The 17,821-nt window shown below is 43.4% G+C and overlaps 1 protein-coding gene across 1 annotated transcript; it reads right to left on the minus strand.

Moving 5' to 3' along the window:
- Positions 1-733: 733 nt before the first annotated feature.
- LOC121575496 (interferon-induced protein 44-like) lies at positions 734-14,923 on the minus strand. The gene is made up of 8 exons (XM_045222996.1): positions 14,851-14,923; positions 6,499-6,566; positions 6,160-6,193; positions 5,621-5,825; positions 3,679-3,828; positions 3,414-3,585; positions 1,626-1,726; positions 734-1,319 (listed from the first exon to the last, which is right to left on the minus strand). The coding sequence occupies exons 2-8, from the start codon at positions 6,554-6,556 to the stop codon at positions 1,140-1,142; spliced, it is 900 nt and encodes a 299-aa protein (XP_045078931.1). The 5' UTR covers positions 6,557-6,566; positions 14,851-14,923; the 3' UTR covers positions 734-1,139.
- Between the last annotated feature and the right edge of the window lie 2,898 nt (positions 14,924-17,821).

The following is a 17,821-nucleotide window of genomic DNA, read 5'->3' on the forward strand; positions in this document are numbered from 1 at the left end:
GGAATCTTGTTACTTTTATGTAAGGTTACTGGTTAGTTTTGGTCACAATCTTTACTTTGGGTTGAGAGTGCAGTGTGCACTCCAACCAGTAGTGGCAGCAATACGCCAAGTAGGTGTCCATCTGCCAGAAAGACTAATGCAAAAAGTTAATACAAATAATAAATACCCCCAAAAAGCAACAAATCAGAGCTTTCTAACAGTATAAGGCATTACTAGGTACTGTTCATGGCCCTCTCATGAAGATATGTTTTATACAGCCATCCACCTCACTAAACATTCAACAGGTTAACTACCATAAGTTATGAAGTTATGAAATAAGTTATGAAGTTCATCATAATTAACGGTATGTAATCTGCCTATATACTCTGCATGCTTTTCCACGTCGTGGTGGTTGTACAACATAACATAATCATCGCGTGACTCCAAGTTTACTTCGATATGATGGTTATTATATCAATATTTGCACTTAAATGTGTTTCCACCACAATTGTCGCATAATCTATTTCACAGACCCCAAAAATGATCCACCCTTGTGTAGTGTATTTTGTTTTGTCTACATTTTGAAATTTTACAGACAAATTTGCAGTTTCCATCAGGCCTGTCGTGAGTTTCTTTATGCGTCAGGTAATTCATCCCAATGAAATGGTTGGATGGAAACCTGGTTATAGAGAGAAAGATATGTCATCAATAGCCATTATTTTGTATTATTTATTTAACTTAAATTTACCTGGAAATTAAGAAGAAATTAAGTCAACTTAAGCAGAAAAGCTAAAAAAAAGATACAACAATAATGTCACATCAAATGAATGTGACAGCAATATCAGTAAAACAAATTATGGTTTAAAATCAGTTTGTCATCTAAAGAATTCAGGTGAAGGATGCTAGTTTATCTAACACAATTGTACACTGTTGGGTGTTAATGTTAAAAAGTAGCATATATGCACAGCAATGCTCAGTTTATTTTAAAGATGTTTTTGTCACGCAGAGATGCATACTCAGTCAGAGATGCATAGTTCTCCCAGAGCCTCAGATAACATATTTAGGCCTCTACATGGAAGTGAAATAATACGACTACAATGTCAACAATATAGAAATTAGGAACTTGATTCCAATCTTAAACTGCAGTGCTCACTAATCTCTTAATGAATTGCATGTTGTTGGAGGTTCCAGAGGTAGTCGTTGGCAAAGTTCATAATCTGAGTCATGGCGTTGAGTATCAGGATATCCATGTCGTCATCCAGCATCCCCTCCTCGTGGTAGTTCTTCACCGGCAGGATGCAGTTCATGGGAACGCCTAGCTCATTACTGCAGATCTCCATCTGAAAAACGTTGGAGACAAAAAGGGCTGGATCAGTTTTGCTTGAGTGATGATAATTCGATCATTTCAGCACAACCAAGATTTAATGGCTGACTACATTGCAGATATTGCATTGCATTAACCAATGGTTGCGTGCCACATCATCAACTGTGCAGTTGGGCATCAGATTGCCTCATCATATTTTATGGTTAGCTGACATGTTAAACACTTGTCCAGGCAATGTGAGATTTGGCATGTGTCTGTAATGTAGTCAGCATAGAACGCAGCCAATGTGAAATTTGATCAGGTCTGAGGTCATGTGATTCACCTTCTCTTTGATCGCCTTGCTGTAGTAGATTCTCTTCACATCTCTGTTCACCAGTTCACAAGCCTTGTCTGGCATGGTCATGACAACAACTTGAGGGATTTCTGCCGTAGAAGTGAATATTTAATGAATAGAAGGACTAACATATAGTGCCTTCGGAAAGTATTCAGACCCCTTGACTTTTTCCACATTTTGTTGCGTTACAGCCTTATTCTAAAATGGATTAAATATTTAAAAATTGTAAAACTAATGTAAAACTAAAATAAATACCTTATTTACATAAGTATTCAGACCCTTTGCTATGAGACTCGAAATTGAGCGCAGGTGCATCCTGTTTCCATTGATCATCCTTGAGATGTTTCTACAACTTCATTGGAGTCCACCTGTGGTAAATTCAATTAATTGGACATGATTTGGAAAGGCACACACCTGTCTATATAAGGTCTCACAGTTGACAGTGCATGTCAGAGCAAAAACCAAGCCATGAGGTCAAAGGAATTGTCCGTAGAGCTCAGAGACAGGATTGTGTCGAGGCACAGATCTGGGGAAGGTTACCAAAACATTTCTGCAGCATTGAAGGTCCACAAGAACACAGTGGCCTCTATCATTCTTAAATGAAAGAAGTTTGGAACCACCAAGACACTTCCTAGAGCTGGCCGCCTGGCCAAACTCAGCAATCGGGAGAGAAGGGCCTTGGTCAGGCAGGTGACCAAGAACCCGATGGTCTCTCTGACCGAGCTCTAGAGTTCCTCTGTGTAGATGGGAGAACCTTCCAGAAGGACAACCATCAGTGCAGCACGCCACCAATCAGGCCTTTATGGTAGAGTGGCCAGACGGAAGCCAGTCCTCAGGCAGATGACAGCCCGCATGGAGTTTGCCAAAAGGCATCTAAAGACCCTCAGACCATGAGAAACAAGATTCTCGGGTCTGATGAAACCAAGATTGAACTCTTTGGCCTGAATACCAAGCATCACATCTGGAGGAAACCTGGCACCATCCCTACGGTGAAGCATGGTGGTGGCAGCATCATGCTGTGGGGATGTTTTTCAGCGGCAGGGACTGGGAGACTAGTCAGGATCGAGGGAAAGATGAACAGAGCAAAGTACAGAGAGATCCTTGATGAAAACATGTTCCAGGACCTCAGACTGGGGCGAAGGTTCACCTTCCAACAGGACAACGACCCTAAGCCCACAGCCAAGACAATGCAGGAGTGGCTTCGGGACAAGTCTCTGAATGTCCTTGAGTGGCCCAGCCAGAGCCCAGACTTGAACCCGATCGAACATCTTTGGAGAGACCTGAAAATAGCTGTGCAGCAACACTCCCCATCCAACCTTACAGCGCTTGAGAGGATCTGCAGAGAAGAATGGGAGAAACTCCCCAAATATATGTGTGCCAAGCTTGTGGCGTCATACCCAAGAAGATTCGAGGCTGTAATCGCTGCCAAAGGTGCTTCAACAAAGTACTGAGTAAAGGGTCTGAATACTTATGTAAATGTGATATTTCCATTTTTTATATTAATACATTTGCCAAGATTTATAAATACCTGTTTTTGCTTTGTCATTATGGGTTATTGAGGGGGGAAAACAATTTCATCCATTTTAGAATAAGGCAGAAACATAACAAAATGTGGAGAGAGTCAAGGGGTCTGAATACTTTCCGAATGCACTGTAAGTAACACTGTATCATGTAATAGTGAAAAGTCAAGAGCTGCAGCTGAAAGGTGTCAATTGATACCCAGTCATAGTTGCAGTTACCATTGAGAAACGTAGAGAGTTTAAAGATCTTACTTACTCAGTCTACTGGCTTCTGCCCTGATGTTCTTCATCTTGTCTATGACATCCTTTGACATGAGAGAGATTTTGTCGGCTGTCACAATACTCACCAGGCAGTGAGCTTTGTCACTAAAGCTGGGATTTTGAATGAATTCTTTTTTTTTGTCCGATAATGGGTGGAAAGGGTTGAACTGGCCAAGAAAAGATAAGATTTGTTAGTGTGTGTGTGTGTGTGTGTGTGTGTGTGTGTGTGTCTGTGTGTGTGTGTGTGACTTCTGAATTACCTCATAGCCCTCTGGTAGATGGCCCTTCAGAGCATTGATGATGTCATCAGGGTGCATCCCATTTTTTTGTGTTTCCAGACCCATGACATCATTGAAGGCAAAGGGAAGACGTTTTTCTCCTGAACGGCCTTGAATGTAGTGTGTGTCATACTGAAAATAAATGGTTTATTTAATAACATTTATCGTTTTTTTTCTATGGAAAGGATAGATACCCTCACACTCGGAAACATGAAAAAGATCCCAAACTGAGGCTCAGAGTCAACAAATATATACACCGAGCGTACAGAACATTAGGAACACCTGATTTTTCCATGACAGGTGAAAGATATGATCCTTTATTGATGTCACTTGTTAAATCTACTTAAATCAGTGTAGATGAAGGGGAGGAGACAGGTTAAAGAATCATTTTCAAGCCTTGAGACAATGGAGACATGGATTGTGTATGTGTGCCATTCAGAGGGTGAATGGGCAAGACAAAAGATTTAAGTGCCTTTGAACGGGGTATGGTAGTAGGTGCCAGGCACACCGGTTTGTGTAATGAACTGCAACGCTGCTGGGTTTTTCACGCTCAACAGTTTCCCGTGTATATCAAGAATGGTCCACCACCCAAAGGACATCTAGCCAACATCCAGTATTGGAGTCAACATGGGCCAGCATCCCTGTGGAACGCTTTCGACACCTTGTAGAGTCCATACACCGATGAATAAAGGCTGTTTTGAGGACAAAAGGGGGTGCAACACAATAGTAGAAAGCTGTTCCTAGTGTAAATGTTGTGTGTGTGTGTCTATTTTATATTTATATTTGAATTGACACACCTACTCATTCAAGGGTTTTTCTTTATTTTGACATATGGAATCATGTAGTAACCAAAAGAAAGTGTTAAACAAATCAAAATATATGTTATATTTTGTAGCCACCCTTTGCCTTGATGACAGCTTTGCACACTCTTGGCATTCTCTCAACCAGCTTCATGAGGTAGTCACCTGGAATGTATTTCAGTTAACAGGTGTGCCTTGTTAAAAGTTAATTTGTGGAATTTCTTTCCTTCTTAATGCGTTTGAGCCAACCAGTTGTGTTGTGACAAGGTAGCGGTGTTATACAGAAGATATATAATTTATTTAGGGCACATTGCCCCGAAATGTGCAAAAAGGTGCATAAAGTAGAAATGCAAGACCAACGTTTCGGTTTTTAAGTCAAAGGATGTAACTAAGCAGTAGAATACATAATTTAACATTTCTACTTTGTGTTCTACTGTGTAGTTTTTATTTTATTTTATTGAACTAGTAGGCAAGTCAGTTAAGAACAAATTCTTATTTACGATGACGGCCTACCCCGGCCAAACCCTCCTCTAACCCGGAAGACACTGGGCCAATTGCGCGCCACCCTATGGGACTCCCGATCACGGCCGGTTGTGATACAGCCGGGGTCAAACCCTGGTCTATAGTGACGCACCTAGCACTGCGATGAAGTGCCTTAGACCGCTGCGCCACTCAAGGAACCCATTTCTTAGTTACATCCTTTGCATTTATCTAGGCTTGATTATGTGATGTAATCAACTCATTTATATTTTATTTATAGACAGATGTGTGTGCTTTCATTTGTCTTGATCCTTTTCATTATGCACCTTTTGATATAAAAATATATAAATTATATACATTTGTGCATCTGAGTCTCCATTTTAGAAGTTTCCAACAGTCTGCTTGTATCTATCCTTTCCATGATCCTACTTTTTCAAACCTACGCCCCTGTGATTGACTATGTTTTGCATTTAAAAGAGCGCAAACAACCTCTCTTTGTTTCTATAAGTCCCTCTTCATGTCTCTGTTCTGCCTGTTTGTAGCTCATTAAATACTGTATGTCTTAGTGTACCAGGATATATTAGGGAGCCATATCCCATGCCTGCATTGTGTCTGTGTTAAATGTATTAGGCACTGCAGCTTACTGTCGTGGTGAAGCTTGTGCCAGAGGTAGCAGCTACCAGGGCACCACCTGTTGTCCGATTTTGGAAGACATTGTTGACTGAGTTGATGAAACTGGACTTTCCAGCACCGACTGGTCCATGTAGCAGGCATCTGAGCTGACCCACGTCAGGATCACTCACTTTAAAGCTCCTCAGGTCATCCACCATTTGGTCTCTCTCTCTTTTACTGTCAGAGACAATATAGAGTACCTGTTACTTCTTGTTTTGTTTACCTGGCCACTGTTTCCAAATGCTAACCTTTTAGCATTTGTGGCACAGATTCTATGCAAAATAGTGGCCGTGGACTGCTTATAATTATGTACAGGGAAATTGCATCAAGATTACACCAGGACTTAACTGATTTAAGATGGTGGGAAAACTGATATCAGCAATTTAGCATAGCACACTATTCACACAACACAACCCTTGATAGTGATTGTAATGATAACCAAAACGTCCATTTGACTTTCTCTCTCTTTCTCCTTCATCCTCCATATTTGGTCTGTCAGTACAGTACTTACCTCCAACATGTTTTCCTCCATTGTTGGTCAAATTCTGTGTGACACACATGGAACACATTTTGATTAAATTAACTTAATTATTGTTTTCCACATTCCAATACCCCCCATCTCTTACTTTCAAAATAATTTGAAGATTTTGATTACAATGACACATATTTAATGAGAGTAGTCTACAGTCAATGACACAGGGTATGTACTATATATGTAATGCCTTGGGGCTGTGGTCAATGCATTCGCTAAAATGGTGAATGCACTGTGCTTGAACAGAATTTGCACTCACACCTGATATTCACTATCAGGGGTTGACTGTATTTGACCGATATGTCATATCTCTCTTACCCTTCTCTGGTGGGGGTGGTGGGGGTGTCTGTGCTGGCGTTGATTCTCCTCCGCCCATGTTTGCTTTTCTGAGAGGGAATGTAACAGGGTTGGGGTCAATTCCAATTTCATTTGAAATTCCAATTTAGTTATTGAATTCACTCATGAAGTGGAGAATTTACAGTGGGGAAAAAAAGTATTCAGTCAGCCACCAATTGTGCAAGTTCTCCCACTTAAAAAGATGAGAGAGGCCTGTAATTTTCATCATAGGTACACGTCAACTATGACAGACAAATTGAGATTTTTTTTCTCCAGAAAATCACATTGTAGGATTTTTAATGAATTTATTTGCAAATTATGGTGGAAAATAAGTATTTGGTCACCTACAAACAAGCAAGATTTCTGGCTCTCACAGACCTGTAACTTCTTCTTTAAGAGGCTCCTCTGTCCTCCACTCGTTACCTGTATTAATGGCACCTGTTTGAACTTGTTATCAGTATAAAAGACACCTGTCCACAACCTCAAACAGTCACACTCCAAACTCCACTATGGCCAAGACCAAAGAGCTGTCAAAGGACACCAGAAACAAAATTGTAGACCTGCACCAGGCTGGGAAGACTGAATCTGCAATAGGTAAGCAGCTTGGTTTGAAGAAATCAACTGTGGGAGCAATTATTAGGAAATGGAAGACATACAAGACCACTGATAATCTCCCTCGATCTGGGGCTCCACGCAAGATCTCACCCCGTGGGGTCAAAATCATCACAAGAACGGTGAGCAAAAATCCCAGAACCACACGGGGGGACCTAGTGAATGACCTGCAGAGAGCTGGGACCAAAGTAACAAAGCCTACCATCAGTAACACACTACGCCGCCAGGGACTCAAATCCTGCAGTGCCAGACGTGTCCCCCTGCTTAAGTCAGTACATGTCCAGGCCCGTCGGAAGTTTGCTAGAGTGCATTTGGATGATCCAGAAGAGGATTGGGAGAATGTCATATGGTCAGATGAAACCAAAATATAACTTTTTGGTAAAAACTCAACTCGTCGTGTTTGGAGGACAAAGAATGCTGAGTTGCATCCAAAGAACACCATACCTACTGTGAAGCATGGGGGTGGAAACATCATGCTTTGGGGCTGTTTTTCTGCAACGGGACCAGGACGACTGATCCGTGTAAAGGAATGAATGAATGAATGGGGCCATGTATCGTGAGATTTTGAGTGAAAACCTCCTTCCATCAGCAAGGGCATTGAAGCTGAAACGTGGCTGGGTCTTTCAGCATGACAATGATCCCAAACACACCGGCCGGGCAACGAAGGAGTGGCTTCGTAAGAAGCATTTCAAGGTCCTGGAGTGGCCTAGCCAGTCTCCAGATCTCAACCCCATATAAAATCTTTGGAGGGAGTTGAAAGTCAGTGTTGCCCAGCGACAGCCCCAAAACATCACTGCTCTAGAGGAGATCTGCATGGAGGAATGGGCCAAAATACCAGCAACAGTGTGTGAAAACCTTGTGAAGACTTACAGAAAACGTTTGACCTGTGTCATTGCCAACAAAGGGTATATAATAAAGTATTGAGAAACTTTTGTTATTGACCAAATACTTATTTTCCACCATAATTTGCAAATAAATTAATAAAAAATCCTACAATGTGATTTTCTGGATTTTTTTTTTTTTCTGGATGATTTTTTTGATTTTCTGGATGACGTGTACCTATGATGAAAATTACAGGCCTCTCTCATCTTTTTAAGTGGGAGAACTTGCACAAATGGTGGCTGACTAAATACTTTTTTTTCCCCCACTGTAGTTCCAAAACTCTCTGCATATAACAGCTAGTTTTTAGTTTCCCCCTCCCCACTCCTAGACAGTCCTAGCAAAATTCTTGCTTGAGAAATTGCTCTTTGCTAAGAAGCTATTTTTGTTTGTTTTTAACCATTTTAATTTTAAACAATCACAGAAAGGTACTTAATTGCTCTCCAGAAATGATTTGATAGTGAGATAAAAAACAGCTGCATTGGACCTTTATCTCAACCCTGAAATGTGAAAAGACTATTTGGGTTGAATAGTATGTCATGTCTGCACTGCAGCTATTAGGGCTTGGACGATACCAGTATTACAATATTTTTTCCATGGCAAAAATGAAAATACGAAGCAGACCAAACTCTTTGGTCCTTTAAATACCTGGTGTATGTAAAATATTGTGTGCTATAGCTTGGAAAATAGATAAATGTGACTCTGGATGACAACATAATGATGTTTGTTTCCAACATTAGGGCTGTTTTCCTAAATAAGTTTAATCTGCTTCGCTTCGTGTTTTGTTTCCTTTCCACGATACTTACGAATATTGCGATATTGGTATCGTCCCGGCCCTAGTAGCTACACTACATGGTCAAAAGTATGTGGACACCCCTTCAAATTAGTGGATTCGGCTATTTCAGCCACACCCGTTGCTGACAGTGTTATGTGGGCAGCTTGTCTCTCCCTTTTCTGTTTCCCTTCTTCCTTGTTTTGTCCCCTCTTTGTCTGTTGTATCTGTATGTGTGTTTTTCCCCATTATGTGGGTGTGTCTGGAGTGGATCGGGGGGCGTGCTCAGGATCTGCCTCTCCTGTGCAGCTGCGGGTTGTTTCCAGTGATTCCTGCCTACGCAGCTGCATCCTATTCTCTCATCAACCTGCACTACTAATTCATGGGCATGGCTCTCCACCGGCGCCAGATCGTTGTTCTTACTAGAGCGGTAACTTGGCTCACCAGTAGAGTTAAATTGTCTTTGTCTTCAGCCTGGCTCTTTACTCTCCTTAACCTGTCGTTTGTTTTGTCTTCAGTTCAGACACACCTCCCAACCTGCCTGCCGGCCTTCCTGCCTGCCGGCCTGCCTGCCTGCCTCAGCCTCTCTTTCCTCCGGAGCCGACTAGCCCACTCTGTTCCTTTTCTTCAGTTGTTTTTGGACTAAGACAAATTGAACTTTTATTAAAATAATTTTTGTTTCCTCCACTCCCTTAGTCGTGTTTGTTTCTCTGAGTGCTGGGTTGAACCATAGCCTAACAGACAGGTGTATAAAATTGAGCACACAGCCATGCAATCTCCATAGACAAACATTGGCAGTAGAATGGTCCGTACTGAAGAGCTCAGTGACTTTCAACGTGGCACCGTCATAGGATACAACATAGGAAACAACATTCGGAGAGTACAACCCTGCCTTACACAGGAAGCGGCACAGGTCCTAATCCAGGCACTTGTCATCTCCCGTCTGGATTACTGCAACTCGTTGTTGGCTGGGCTCCCTGCCTGTGCCATTAAACCCCTACAACTCATCCAGAATGCCGCAGCCCGTCTGGTGTTCAACCTTCCCAAGTTCCCGCTCAGCCCAGTCAAAACTGTTCGCTGCTCTGGCACCCCAATGGTGGAACAAGCTCCCTCACTACGCCAGGACAGCGGAGTCACTCACCACCTTCCGGAGACACTTGAAACCTCACCTCTTTAAGGAATACCTGGGATAGGATAAAGTAATCCTTCTACCCCCCCTTACCCCACCCCCAAAAAAAAAAAAAAACATATTGTAAAGTGGTTATCCCACTGGCTATAAGGTGAATGCACCATTTTGTAAGTCGCTCTGGATAAGAGCGTCTGCTAAATGACGAAATGATACCACCTTTCCAACAAGTCAGTTACTCAACCGCGAAGTGGTAGGCCACATAAGATCACAGAACGGGAACGCTGAGTGCTGAAGCGCGTAAAAATGGTCTGTCCTCGGTTGCAACACTCACTACCGAGTTCCAAACTGCCTCTGGAAGCACAAGAACTGTTCGTCGGGAGCTTTATGAAATGGGTTTCCATGGCCGAGCAGCCGCACACAAGCCTAAGATCTCCATGCGCAATGCCAAGCGCCGGCCAACCTGACAGAGCTTGATAGACTCTGCAGTGAAGAATAGGAGAAACTACCCAAATACAGATGTGCCAAGCTTGTAGCGTCATACCCAAAAAGACTTGAGGCTGTAATTGCTGCCAAAGGTGCATCAACAAAGTATTAGGTAAAGGGTCTGAATACTTATGTAAATGTCATATTTCTGTTTTTAATTTCAATACATTTGCAAAAAAAATCTAAAAACCTTTTTTGCTTTGTCATTATGGGGTATTGTGTTTATTTATTTTTATTTAACCTTTATTTAACCAGGTAAGCCAGTTGAGAACAAGGGGGCATGGGCAAGTTGCAGCGGAGGGTGCAGAGCTGGTGGCCGGGGTAGTGGTAGCCAGGTGGAAAGCATGGCCAGCCGTAGCAAAATACTTGTTGAAATTCTCAATTATTGTAGATTTATCGGTGGTGACAGTGTTTCCTAGCCTCAGTGCAGTGGGCAGTTGGGAGGAGGTGCTCTTATTTTCCATGGACTTTACAGTGTCCCAAAACGTTTTGGAGTCAGTGCTACAGGATGCACATTTCTGTTTGAAAAAGCTAGCCTTTGCTTTCCTAACTGATTGTGTATATTGGTTCCTGACTTCCCTGAAAAGTTGCATATCGCGGGGGCTGTTCGATGCTAATGCAGTACGCCACAGGATGTTTTTGTGCTGGTCAAGGGCAGTCAAGTCTGAGGAGAACCAGGGGCTATATCTGTTCTTAGTTCTGAATTTTTTGAATGGGGCATGCTTATATAAGATTGAGAGGAAAACACTTTTAAAGAACAACCTGGCATCCTCTACTGACGGAACGAGGTCAATATCCAACCAGGATACCCGGGCCAGGTCAATTAGAAAAGCCTGCTCGCTAATGTGTTTTAGGGAGCGTTTGACAGTGATGAGGGGTGGTTGTTTGACCGCAGACCCATTACGGACGCAGGCAATAAGGCAGTGATCGCTGAGATCCTGGTTGAAGACAGCAGAGGTGAATTTAGAGGGTAAATTTGTCAGGATGATATCTATGAGGGTGCCCATGTTTACAGATTTAGGGTTGTACCTGGTAGGTTCGTTGATAATTTGTGCGAGATTGAGGGCATCTAGTTTAGATTGTAGGTTGGTCGGGGTGTTAAGCATATCCCAGTTTAGGTCACCAAGCAGTACGAACTCTGAGGATAGATGGGGGCAATCAGTTCACATATGGTGTCCAGGGCACAGCTCGGGGCTGAGGGGGGTCTGTAGCAAGCGGCAACAGTGAGAGACTTATTTCTGGAAAGGTGGATTTTTAGAAGTAGAAGCGCAAACTGTTTGGGCACAGACCTGGATAGTACGATAGAGCTCTGCAGTCTATCTCTACAGTAGATTGCAACCCCACCCCCCCTTTGGCAGTTCTATCGAGACGGAAAATGTTGTAGTTGGGGATGGACATTTCTGTATTTTTGGTGGCCTTCCTAAGCCAGGATTCAGACACTGCTAGAACATCAGGGTTGGCGGAGTGTGCTAATGCAGTAAATAACTCAAACTTAGGGAGGAGGCTTTCGGATGTTAACGTGCAAGAAACCAAGGCTTTTACGGTTACAGAAGTCAACAAATGATAACGCCTGGGGAGTAGGAGTGATACTGGGGGCTACAGGGCCTGGGTTAACCTCTACATCACCAGAGGAACAGAGGAGGAGTAGAATAAGGATACGGCTAAAGGCTTTAAGTACTGGTCTTCTAGTGCGTTGGGTACAGAGAAAAAAAGGGGCAGATTTCCGGGCGTTGTAGAATAGATTCAGGGCATTATGTACAGACAAGAATATGGAAGGATATGAGTACAGTGGAGGTAAACCTAAGCGTTTGGTAACGATGAAAGAGATAGCATCACTGGAGGCACCGATTTGAGTCGGTCTCTGCGTGTATGGGGGGTGGGACAAAGGAGCTATCTAAGGCAGGTTGAGCTGGGCTGGGGGATCTACAGTGAAATAGTACAATAAGAAATAACCGAAACAGCAATAAGCAAGGCATATTGACATGGGAGAGAGGCATAAAGCAATCACAGGTGTTATTCGAGAGAGCTAAGACAACAGCTGGTAATGGCGACAAAGTTTGGGCTGAGGCTAAACATAAACAGGATGCGGTACCGTATAAAGGAACAGTCCAGCAGGCATCAGCTGTATTGCTGAGTTATCATAAGGTCCGGTGAACAGCAATAGGAGAGTTCGAAGGTAGTTCGGGGGCTTCTACAGCACTGGCGAGTAAGAGGCCACGGCTTACGTGTGCTAGCAGGCCGGGGCTAGCAGATGGATCTTCGTGGTCAACGTCGTAACGGGAAGCCTGTTGAAACCACATCAGACGATTTCGTCGGCAGACCAGTCGTGTTGGATCGGCGGGGTTCCGTGTCAACACTAGGAGGTCCCGTCCGGATGACAGAGAGGTAGATAGCCAGGAGATGGGCATGGCTCGAGGCTAGCTCAGAGCTGATTAGCCAACAACTACATCCATTTGGTTGCAGCTAGCTAGTTGCGATGATCCGGTATTAAAGGTCCAGTGATTCAGTGATTCCGGCAGAAAAACCGATATGTTCTGGGTCGATAACGCGCTGTGCAGACAGTGCAGACTGGCCGATAATAGTCCAGGCTAGAGCTGGCTGGTAGGTAGTGCAGGCCACGGACAATGGTGAAAAACCGCTAACGGTGGCTAATAGCAAGTAGCTAGTTAGCTGGCTACTCCCCGTCCTGTAGACAGAGAGGTAGATAGCCGGGATATGGGCCTGGCTCGAGGCTAGCTCGAGGCTAACTGGTGCTTGCTTCGGGGGCAGCGGTGATTAGCCAACAGCAACATCCATCCGGTTGCGGCTAGCTAGTTGCGATCCGGTGTTAATGTCCAGTGATTCAGTTATTCCGGCAGAAAATACGATGTTCTGGGTGAAAACCGCTAACGGTGGCTAATAGCAAGTAGCTAGTTAGCTGGCTAGCTAGTTTCAACTGGAGATTCTAGATAAAAGGTAAGTCAATAATAGAATCCGTTCCACATTGAGTGAGGCGGGTTGCAGGAAAGTATATTTTGTAGAAGGATGAAAAGTGTGATGGGGAAATAAGTACGAAAAATATAAAATAAATACAAAAAACAGGCTATTTACACAGACACACAACAAAGAACACGACCACACTGCTACGCCATCTTGGATCCTCCCAAGATGTGTGTAGGTTGATGTGAAAAAAATGTTAATCTATTTTAGAATAAGCCTGTAACCTAACAAAATGTGGAAAAAGTCAAGGGGTCTAATTACTTTCTGAATGCACTGTATATGGTCTGTGTGTGCTGAGTGCCTCCTTGTTGCTGTCAACTCAAGGATCGAAAACTGTTGCAAATGATGTGAAATGCAGTAATACAATCAGTACATGTACAACATATGTGGAACTATCATTTAACTGCACTTAAATTGATGTTGTCTGTTTTTGTACTCTTTTTGCAGATCTACAATGAGAAAAGAAGGCAGTTCAGCCTGGTAAAGAATTCTCCCTATGAGATGGTGGAGAAGGTGGCTTCAGACATCGAGAATCTACTAGCCAAGAAACGCAAAGCACTTGATGTAAGTCAGCAATTTGACTTCTATTTATTTCACAAAAAAACATAACATTTAGTGGCAGTTTGATAGACACAGATTTAGCCCGGTCCTGGACTAAAAAGCAAGTTCAATAGTGAATCTCCATTGAAAATGCTTCTTAATCCAGGATTCCCTACCGGAGCCAAGCCCACCCACTTGTGGCATTGTGTTGTGTGACAAAACGTCACATTTTAGAGTGGCATTTTGTTGTCCCCTGCACAAGGTGCACCTGTGTAATAATCATGCTGTTTAATCAGCTTCTTTATATGCCACACCTGTCAAGTGGATGGATTATCTTGGAAAATGAGAAATGCTCACTAACAGGGATGTAAACAAATGTATGCACAACATTTGAGAGAAATAAGCTTTTGTGCGTATGGAACATTTCTGGGATCTTTTATTTCAGCTCATGAAACATGGGACCAACACTATACATGTTGTGTCTATATTTTTGTTCAGTATATTTAGGAAAAAAATCCACCCAAAATCAGCTTTTCAGGTGTTTGTGAAAGCAAAGACAGGTGGAATGCATTTTTAACAAGTTACAATTTGTGTTACAGTAAACATTTGTTATTGTGTAATTATTTAATCGTTTTCATCTATGGCCTGGAAACCGCCCCATAATGTAGAAGATGTATAGGAACAACAGAAGACAATGTTACACATTTCCCTTGTGCACAGATTATAGGCAGCTTCTACAATCATTGCAGTATAGCAATTTGATTTTTCCTTTTGCAACGCAAATGAAAAAATATATTGTACTGTAATCGATCAGGTCCTCTACCAATTTTTCCTATCAGCAGAATAAATTGTTTTGCATTGTTTATAAAAGCAGAATAAATTGTTTTGCATTGTTTATAAAATATAAAATACATTTTAAAATGAATGTAAATAGACTTACCTTGCTGGTACTAGTTCCTCTTGATGCTTAGATTCTGATATAGTTGTGAAAAAAGGATTGCACCAGCAGCTATTTATACCTGCACACTAGAAAGTGAAATTGACTGGTGCAGTGAACCACAGTATGTGCTGTACCAGTTACTTTCACTTTCAAGTGTTAAATGTAGAATAACTACATTTGAAGTCGGAAGTTTACATACACTTAGTTTGAAGTCATTAAAACTAGTTTTTTCAACCACTCCACAAATTTCTTGTTAACAAACTATAGTTTTGGCAAGTCAGTTAGGACATCTACTTTGTGTATGACACAATTCATTTTTCCAACAATTGTTTACAGACAGATTATTTCACTTATAATTCACTGTATCACAATTCCAGTGGGTCAGAAGTTTACATACACTAAGTTGACTGTGCCTTTAAACAGCTTGGAAAATTCCAGAAAATGATAGGCTAATTGACATCATTTGAGTCAATTGGAGGTGTACCTGTGGATGTATTTCAAGGCCTACCTTCAAACTCAGTGCCTCTTTGCTAGACATCATGGGAAAATAAAAAGAAATCAGCCAAGACCTCAGAAAAAAAATTGTAGACCTGGTTCATCCTTGGGAGCAATTTCCAAACTTCTGAAGGTACCACATTCATCTGTACAAACAATAGTACACAAGTATAAACACCATGGGACTTGTGAAAAACTGAGTTTAAATGTATTTGGCTAAGGTGTATGTAAACCTCCGACTTCCACTGTATCTAGATAATTCCTCCTTTGGGTGCAGGTTTCTTTTTCGTGGAAAAGAAAGACAAGTCGTTACGCCCCTGTATCGATTTCAGGGGTTTAACCAACATAACTGTTAAAAACAAGTATCCCCTTCCACTCATCAACTCAGCTTTTGAACCTCTGCATGGCGCCACAGTTTTCTCCAAGCTCGACCTCAGGAACGCTTATCACCTTGTCAGAATCCGAAAGGGAGATGAGTGGAAAACCGCTTTCAACACTCCACTGGGGCATTTTGAGTATTTGGTCATGCCCTTTGGGCTCTCAAACGCCCCTGCTGTATTCCAAGCCATGGTGAACGATGTTCTTAGGGATTTTTGAACCGTTTTGTCTTTGTATACCTGGATGATATTCTTGTTTTTTCCAAGTCACCCGAGGAGCATGAGTCACACGTCCGTCAAGTCCTTCAACGGCTCTTGGAGAATAAGCTGTACGTCAAAGCAGAAAAGTGTGAGTTCCACAAACAGTCTACATCGTTCCTTGGTTTCATCATTGAGAGCGGGCAGGTGAAGGCGGACCCCGAGAAGATCCGGGCAGTGACGGAATGGCCCACACCCACCACCCGTAAGCAACTTCAACGATTTTTGGGCTTTGCTAACTTCTACCGTAGATTCATTAAGGGTTTTAGTAAAGTGGTGGCACCCCTTACTAGACTCACATCCCCAAAAGTCCCTTTTCTGTGGTCCCCTGAGGCGGAGCAGGCGGTAGGGGTTTTGAAGGAACTGTTTTCCACCTCCCCCGTGTTGATACACCCCAATACCTCTCTGCAGTTTATTGTGGAGGTGGACGTGTCTGACTCAGTTGTGGGAGCAGTCCTCTCCCAGCGCTCCCCCACTGACCAAAAGCTTCACCCCTGTGCTTTTTTCTCCAAGAAATTGTCACCCACAGAACGGAATTACGACGTTGGAAACCGGGAACTGCTGGCGGTCAAGCTAGCACTGGAAGAATAGCGGCACTGGCTGGATGGAGCTGAACTGCCGTTTGTGGTCTGGACAGACCACAAAAACTTGGCTTACATCCAAGCCACTAAGAGACTCAACTCACGCCAAGCCAGATGGGCCCTGTTTTTTAGTAGGTTTAACTTTATTCTTACATACAGACCCGGGGTCAAGAAATGTTAAACCAGATGCTTTGTCCCGCCAGTTTGCTGACCCTTCGGAGACCAGCGAGCCTGAGGCAGTCCTGCCTTCCTCATGCGTCGTGGCGGCAGTACAGTGGGAGATCGAGTCTCTTGTGAAGACTGCACTTGCCACGGACCCGGGACCGGGTGATGGACCTCCCAACCTACTCTTTGTTCCCGAGACGGTCCGGTCTCAGGTGTTGCAGTGGATTCACACCTCCCGTTTTGCTGGTCACCCTGGGATGAGACGCACGTTGACGCTGCTTAGGAGACATTTTTGGTGGCCTTCAATGGAAACTGACGTTCTGGCTTTTGTGGCAGCCTGTTCAACCTGTGCTCGGGGCAAAGCCTCCCATCAGTCCCCTTCGGGGCTGCTGCTACCCCTCCCAGTTCCCAGCCGTCCCTGGTCCCACATAGCCATGGATTTTGTCACCGGCCTACCCAAGTCTGAAGGTAATGATACTATGCTTACCATTGTGGACAGATTCTCTAAATCTGTTCACTATATAGCATTACCAAAATTACCGTCTGCCAGTGAGACAGCGGACCTCCTAGTCCAACATGTATTCCGTCCCCATGGAATACCTGTGGACATCGTATCTGATAGAGGCCCACAGTTTACTTCCCGTGTTTGGAAGGCTTTCTGTTCTGCTTTGGGTGCTTCCGTTAGTCTGTCCTCAGGGTTTCATCCCCAGACCAACGGTCAAACGGAAAGAGCCAATCAAAACCTCGAAGCAACCCTTCGTTGTGTGGCTGCTCAACATCCATCATCCTGGGCCAAACATCTGCCTTGGATAGAGTACGCCCACAACTCCCTCACCACCTCTGCCACCGGCCTTTCACCCTTTGAAGTTACCATGGGTTATCAACCCCCTCTGTTTCCTGCTCAGGAAAAGGAATTGGCTGTTCCTTCGGTTCAGGAGAACCTCCGCCGCTGCCAGAGTGTGGAGCGACGCTCGGGAAGCGTTGCTTCGGACCACCGACAGGAACAAGACGACAGCGGATAGGAGCAGGACTCCCGCACCTGTGTTTCATCCTGGTCAAGAAGTTTGGCTGTCATCTAAGAACGTACCTCTTCGT

This window comes from Coregonus clupeaformis, chromosome 10, assembly GCF_020615455.1.
Source record: "Coregonus clupeaformis isolate EN_2021a chromosome 10, ASM2061545v1, whole genome shotgun sequence".
In the NCBI taxonomy this organism is placed as follows: Eukaryota; Metazoa; Chordata; class Actinopteri; order Salmoniformes; family Salmonidae; genus Coregonus; species Coregonus clupeaformis.